Source organism: Mangifera indica, chromosome 20 (assembly GCF_011075055.1).
Source record: "Mangifera indica cultivar Alphonso chromosome 20, CATAS_Mindica_2.1, whole genome shotgun sequence".
NCBI lineage: Eukaryota > Viridiplantae > Streptophyta > Magnoliopsida > Sapindales > Anacardiaceae > Mangifera > Mangifera indica.
The window spans coordinates 10,996,601-11,004,651 of NC_058156.1; the positions used below are offsets into that span (position 1 = coordinate 10,996,601).

The 8,051-nt window shown below is 32.5% G+C and overlaps 1 protein-coding gene and 1 long non-coding RNA gene across 2 annotated transcripts; one reads left to right on the forward strand and one right to left on the reverse strand.

The window, feature by feature from the left end:
- Nucleotides 1-326: 326 nt before the first annotated feature.
- Nucleotides 327-3,457, reverse strand: LOC123203859 (putative disease resistance RPP13-like protein 3). The gene has a single exon (XM_044620316.1). It carries the CDS (start codon nt 3,409-3,411, stop codon nt 727-729), a length of 2,685 nt encoding a protein of 894 aa, XP_044476251.1. The 5' UTR covers nt 3,412-3,457; the 3' UTR covers nt 327-726.
- Nucleotides 3,458-7,311: 3,854 nt separating this feature from the next.
- On the forward strand, nt 7,312-7,698 carry LOC123203860. The gene is made up of 2 exons (XR_006499390.1): nt 7,312-7,359; nt 7,553-7,698. It is a non-coding gene; the product is annotated as an uncharacterized LOC123203860 (long non-coding RNA).
- Nucleotides 7,699-8,051: the final 353 nt, after the last annotated feature.

The following is an 8,051-nucleotide window of genomic DNA, read 5'->3' on the forward strand; positions in this document are numbered from 1 at the left end:
TGTATAGGTTTTATAGCAGAAAGCGTGTTTGGTTTGCAAAGAATGGAAGAAAGGAAAAAACATTACTATTTGTATATTTGTGTAGGATGAACATTTGGCTGAAGAGAGTAAGAGGGTCTGCAAATACATTACTTTTCTTCTTCCAGATGGTAATAACTATTATCTATGTGACGTCTGTGATTGGTACTTACCTTTTATTTGTGTCATTGAATAAGTTTAGCTGATGATTTAGGACTTGTAGGTATGTTTGATCTACCAAGTTGTCCAATGTCAAGGAAACTGTTGGTGCCACTTCAATGTTCCCTGCAAAGAAACGATGACAAAAGGAGATTGTCCAAGCATGTATAAATCCGATTACCGGGATGTGAGAGACTCGGTCGAAATATATATTTTATAAAATTAAACTACTACAAAATGTTAAAAGACAAAACTTAAACTAAATGAATGTGAATGTCCTTGAACAAATCTCATGAGGAAATGCTTAGCTCCAAGAAGAGAAAATGACTAAACAACTAAGTGCTACAAATTAACTAGGAAAAGTAATGCAAACAAGCCTTTCTTCCCGAAAATTACAACTTTTCATGAAAGCACAACAAATTAACAATTAAAAACTTGCCAAATTACAAGTTAGAGAGAATTAAGCACATCAAATTACAGATTGAAAAAAAAAAAAAATCGATTTACCAAATTACAAATTTGATGAACGCGCAACACAACAAACGAAAGTCAAAGGCGACAGATGGTATCACGCTCCAGATGCACTCGAGCTGACAATTTTAGAGTGTTGATGGACCTCACCCATTTTGAAAGCCCCTTTTCGGGGTGTACTACGATTTTCAAATCCCTGAGCACATGCATAGCTCCTTGTTCTACATCCCACTTATTCAACAAAGGCCCCGGACAAAGATTTAGAATTTCAAGCCGAGGAAAACCATTAGCTGAGCATGTCATCTTTCTTCCTCGATAAGAATCGAAGCCCAACTGGAGATGCGTGAGGTTCAACAACTTCTCTAATTTAGGCATCGGATCATCTTTCAGATTTGACCCATCTAATGATAGACACTCAAGATTTGGCACTAGCTCATGCAGGTTTTCTGGTAGGTTCAGTATAATCCCTTCCAAGTTTAAGTCCTGAAGATGTTCACAATGAGAGAGGGGTTCCAATGAACCAAAATAACTGCTACCATCGAATAATGTAATCGATAAAATCCGTAGACTTTTCAGGTTGGCAATGGAATCCAAAGTGACCTCGCCATTCTTTGTAGGATAGTTCCAATAAATTCTCAGCTCTCGAAGATTAACCAGCTTTTCTGTCTTAATTTGAGTCCAAACCCAACCGTGTACGTTCTTTAAAGTTTGAAGTTTTGTCAAATTGTCAATCTTCAATTTCGTATCAAAACATCCAATAAGATGCCTCAACTCCGTTAGCATACGTATTTCAGAAGGTATTTGAATACGCCCACCGTGCTCACGTGTTGTTGATAAGTCCAGAGTTTGTAGGCTCTGCAACTTGCCAATCGAAGATGGAAGATGAAGAATAGATGTATTTCTTAATCCCAAGTACTTCAAATGAATCAACTTTTCTATCTCCTCTGGTAAGTTGTTTGAATTTTCGAAGTAGCAATTATCAAGATAGAGAACTCTTACCACTCGAAAACCTATGCAAACTTTTGGTAGGTCAAGAAAGGAGGATTGACCAAAGAAAAAAAGGGAACGAGAGAGTAGACTGCAATGTTGAAGGAGCAAAGGCGTATTTCTCCCAGGATAAAAAGCTTGTCGTCGTGATGTTGTGGACTCAACTAAATTTTGGGTTTCATGCTTGGTGCAAAAAAAGTTGAGCTCTTTGGCCTTTCGAATTGCTAGATCCCGCAAGAGATCATGGACTCGACATGTGAAAATTCTACCTCGACTAGTTAGGCCAATTTGAACCAGACTTCTGTTGATCAACCGATCCAAGTAATTCTCAGCCAACTCTTCCATTGTGTTTTCTCCCTTTTGCAATACGAGACCTTCAGCCACCCACAATCGGATTAGTTTCCTTATTTTGATTTCATGATCTTCTGGAAAGAGGCCCAAGTAAAGAAAGCACACCTTCAACTCTGAAGGTAGATCATCGAAACTTAAAGCCAATAAATACGTGATTTCAATATTCTGGTTCACCATATCATTCCAGATGTGCTTACGAATCTCGGACCACTCTTTCCTTGTCTTTGAGGCTAATAATCCACCCAATACAATGATGGCTAGTGGTAGACCGCCACATTTTTGCACCATTTCCCTGCCCAGCTGCTCCAATCCTTGGTCCACATGTGAATTCTTAAAAGCTTTCGTACAAAATAACTGCCAACTCTCGTCTGGCCTTAGAAATCGAAGTGCATAAGGAAAAGTACTGTCGTCTACTCTCTCAGCGACGTCTCTGATGCGAGTGGTCATGATTACCCTGCTGCCGTTGTTCTCAGCTGGAAAGGCTCTTTTCAGACTATCCCAAGCTTCTTTATGCCAGATATCATCAATCACCACCAAATATGAGCGTCCTTCCAAGGATTTTTTAAGATATCTTCCCATTGATTCTTCATTTGTCATATCTACCTTTGACATTTTTGGCAAGTCTCGATCCTTATTGAAAGAATATATAATTCTTTGAAGAAGATCTTTAGTGTCGTAATGTTGAGACACAGAAACCCAGGCACGATGACTGAAATTATTCTTGATTTCTGCATGATGATAAAGCTTTCCAGCAAGAGTTGTTTTACCCGAACCACCGCTGCCGAAGATTGAGATTACGAAACTTTGTGGTTTCTTCTTATCAAGTAGGTGAGCCAATAATGTGCGAGTATCATCGTCGTAGCCAACAACGTTCATTTCTTCAAGCTGGAAGGAAGAGATTCTTCTTAGTGAATTCAATCTGCCACGAGCCGAGCTCTCTCCTTCTATGTTGTTGTTAATGTCTTGGAGGTTATACGATTGACGTCTGCGAGAAACATCATTAAGTCTACCCTTTAGTCTTTCAATCTGTTTGCCAATGCCATATAAATCAATCTGTTGCCGGGTTTTGCTGCAAATAATGCAACAAATCTTCTCCAAGAAAGTTAAGAATCTTTGCCTTCTCTCTGAAGTAGTCGCTTGGTCGACACTCAGCGTATCTGGAATCCCTTCATTGTGGACTTTGAAAATAAATTCATCCAAGACATCCTCACAATCATAAGCGATGTCCATGATATCAAGTACCCACCGCCGTATGGTATCGTCGTTAACTTGTTTTTTTTGTGCATCATTTATGAAACAATGCATCCATTCCAACTCGTTCTTCATTGATTCCACTTCGCCTTTCACTCCTCGAAAGAACTCTACTTCTCGGATTACATACTCCCCAAGCCTCTCAATCACAAATGAGACTAAAGCATCAACCATACTTCACAAGCTTGTTTTTGCTTTTTCTACTTTTTAGGAAGATTCAACAAGGTATTTTAAGTTTGGTACTTACTAACGAGAACTCCTTTAAATAGCGTATATTTTTAGTTTTTTTATGACAAGTTGATATTTTTAGGCCAAAAGACTTAATCACACGGGAGGTTTAGCCTATTCGCACAAATATTTCAGTGGAATTCCAAAAACTTCAATACTCACCCGAGAGTTATTAAGCTTAATTAGAATAGTTAGTTATAAGAATTAAAATTATTATTTTATTATTAAACTTAAAAATCTTAAAAATTTATATTATTTTCTTTCTTTAATTTGAAAAACCAAAAATTTATTTCTAAAATTAAGTTTTAAAAAATTTACTTATCCGTTTCATACTTTTCAATTTTCTTTCTTTTGTAGCCGCCTTCCAAACTGTTTGAAACTTTGTTTTACCCCCTATTTTTAGGATTTCATCTCTAGTGATTTTAGAGAATCTGACCATCAATTGATCTTCTCAGTCAAATCGTCACTCTGAATGGGTTCATTGTCCAGATATAGGTAACACTTTTGGACAATAAAGTATCATCCAAATCTGGAAGACGCTTTATTTGAATGATGAAACATTATCTTTTGTCGTACAGACGAAACATCGTCTAGATCTAGACAATGCTTTGTTGTCCAGACACCGTCCTTTCACTAGATTTTCAAATGATGCTCCTTTTGCTAGATCAAAAGACGTTGTCTGTTCATTGAATTAGTTTCCCTTTGGAGGAAATTGTTAGTTTTTCAAACTAAGAGAGAAAAATGATTTAAATTTTTAGGGTTTTAGAGTTTACAGGTAAAATAATAATTTAACCCTTTTATTTAACTAAAAATTTAAAAAAAATTTAGAGATAGGTGAATGTTTGAGTTTTTAAAACCTCATAGGTGAGACTTTAGATATACTCTAAAACTTGGGTGGGAAAAAGTCTTTTGGCCTTTATGCAAGTAATAAGCAGTACAACTCTTTATCCAAGTTGGTTTTCTCTTATGGGGCGTTTGGTTTGGGTTTTTTAATATTATCTTGATAATCTATCTTTTATTCTCTTGTTTAGTTTGTCAGTAATAAAAGATTACAGTAATCTTTTATTATCAATGCTGACGTAACATGTAATATAGGTGATAATCTGATTAACATGCATATATTTAACGTGCATGTATGTCCATCTTTATTCATGCATTTAAGCACCGAGATCATAAAAGTGGGAAAGTGGGAGAATTATGTCTCGTAGCAAAGAAACTAATAGCACTTCTAGAACTACCTCTTTTGTCTATATATGCGGGTGGGCAATAATTCAAATGTTATATCTATCTCGATCCATTACAAAATATTAAAATAATTTAGATTTCGGTCAAGTAAATTCAACTTTATATAAAGTCGTAGGGACACCAATTGTAGGAGTTATATATCATTGATAGGTATCAATTATTTTGCTAACAATAAAAAACTTTTATCAATATTTTATATATTTTTTAATATATAATTAGATATATAAATAATATATTAATATATGATTAAAATATTTTTATTTTTAAATTAAAATTATTAATGATATACTAGAAGATATATATAAATATTATTTATAATTAAATATATAGATAATATATTTATATGTAATTTTGATGTTATTAGTATTCGTTGATTGGTTTCTTTCCTTTGGATAATATATTCATGCATTTTAGCACCAAGATCGTAAAAGTGGGAGAATCATATCTTTTTTAAAAAAATTAATAATTTTTCTCAATTGTCAGATTAATGCTTTGATTTATTTAGTATAGTAATCATTTTTTATCATATTAAATCAATGAGAATCTTAATAATACAGTCTTTTAAGTAGATCAGGAAGATACGAAATAAGATTAATTGTCTGATCAAGTTATATGATTAAAAATATGCAACATGACATAATCAAGAGCTGGGACCTACGTTTTGGTCCCTACCATGACTTCAATCACATTAACGTGCATATATGTCTATCTTTATTTGAACATTTAAACACCGAAATCATAAAAGTAAGAGAATCATATCTCACTTCAAAAAAGCAAATAATTTTTCTTGATTGTTGGATTACTACTTTGATTTATTTAGCTTGGTAATGATTTCTTATCATATTAAATCAATGGGAATCCAGCTTATGAAGATGCTGAACGGGACTTTTTCTTTTACATATATTCAGTTCATGACAAGGTGTGAAACTTCAACTAGTGGCTTAGAAAAAAGAGAATATTGACGAATCAATTTGAGAAGAATACAGGAAAATTGTGGAATAAATGACAATTTTATTTGGCAAAAGAAAATTTAGGGTTAAAATTGTTTATATAGTACACGAGATGTTAGTCTGGCAATCCGGGTGAAAAAACATCAGATCCGTTCAATTAGACATATATAATAGATCAATAAAAATACCCAATACTAACCATGAGAACTTCTTTGATGAAAAATCCTATTTCTTATTCTTCGCAGAGAGAATGAGCCGAAGATGAAGAACAGTGCAGTTTTATCTTTATTTTTTTGTTCTTTTCTTCATTTCCCACATCGATTTGACAGATGATAATATGTACCTCTTTTGTCTATATATGCAGGTGGATAATATTTCAAATGTTATATCTATTTTGATCCATTACTAAATATTAAAATATTTTTTATTTCACTTACGTAAATTCAACTTTATATAAACTTGTAGGGACACCAATTATAGGAGTTATTTATCATTGATAGCTGTCAACTATTTTGCTAACAATAAAGAACTTTTATCCTATTGATACTTATTGTTGGTACAGGAAATATTATGTGTTTATATATTTTTAATATATAATTAGATATATAAATAATAAATTAATATATAATTAAAATATATTTTATTTTTAATTTAAAATTAATTAATTATATAATAAAATATCATCTATATATTTAAAAATATATATACCCAATTTTGATATTATTGGTTTTTGTTAATTCGTTTCTTTGGTTTGATAATATATTCTTACCATATTAAATGAAGAAGAATCTAACTTAATGATGATGTCGATGAAATTTTCATACAGATAGAAAATGAAGGTTAAGAGAAAAATAATAGTTAAAAAAGTAATGGATTTCTCCTTGTTCTCCTACCCTTCGACTGATGCGCCCTGCAAAATTAATTAACCATTAACAAAAAGGAAAACAGAATATAACATAATGTAGTTGTCATTTTTCTAAAGGTTATCTCACTTTCGTGTAAAGATCAATATCAGGATGTGGGTTGATATTTGCAGCCATTTCTCTTCTTGATAGTTTTGCCAACAGCTCCGCAAATCAATCAATTTTAAAGATCAATGATTCTTAAAATAGCTAGGACCAAGAAAAATATACCAATCGCATAAATTTATTTATACAACCTGAGATGATGACGTTTAAATTGATTATTTTGAAATTATAATAAAAATAAACAATTAATTTACCGGATTATAATCTGGGTGTCTCAATTTTTATAAATAAGTTTTTACAATTTATTTGAATGTATAATCCTATTCAAATTCAATTCAATGACCATGTCGAAGACTAATCTCTTGACATTTTGCTGAGAAAGCCAAAATAAAAATACTTCTTTGAAGGTAGAGCTTATGGTTGGATATTTTCTTATTGTTTTGTTTTTCATTTAAGTATTCATGTTTCTAGTCATGCTTAAATAATGGTTGGCAAGTTTTTGGCTCTGTAGGATGAACATTTGGTTGGAAAGAATAAGAGGGTCTGTAAATACATTACTTTTCTAGATGGTTATAACTATTATCTACGTGACGTATCTGATTGGTACTTACCTTTTATTTGTGTCATTGAATAAGTTTAGCTCATGTTTTAGGACTTGTAGGTATGTTTGATCTACCAATTGTTTGGTGCCACTTCAACGTTCCCGCAACATGCTTGAAGGAGGATACAGGGTATACTTCAGTGTTGATTTTTGTTCCGTTTTTGTTTTTATTATTTTTGTCTTATAAAGGTATATTGATATCTGCAACACTGTACTTGTGTTATGATTACGCAATCACTCTTTCAACTTGAACCCTCTGTGTTTGAGTAAAATATGTGCTTAAATTTTTTAAGAAGTCACTGCTTTTTTGGTTATCCTTTTAGGCAGAGCTGTATAGAGTTAAGAAGGCATTTGATGAAGCAGAAACTTTATATTCGGAGGCCATCAACATACTGAAGTCCTCATTTAGTCCTGAAGATATACGGTATGTCATAAGTATATTTGATTAATGTAATAGCAAAATTCTACACTTGCATGAATATACTTATATTTACGGTATTTAATTGTTATTATAAGGATTAAACCTGCTAAATCAGTAAAATATCAATCTACATTGCAAACGTATAGGTGTCTTTTTGAATGGTATGTCAACAAGCATTCTTAATTTTGACATTTTATAGCTCTAAACAACATCTTGGTAAACTTTAGTTAAAAATATAAAACAAAAAGTTAATAGAATGAAGGCAGCCTTTGATCCATCTCCTCCATTTTACTCCAATATTCATTGTGTTGTAGGACAAAGTTTATGAAATTCTGATGCACATTAACATTGGTTTTCTCAAAGAACATTTTCATCATGATTTTTTCCTTCATACACTACAT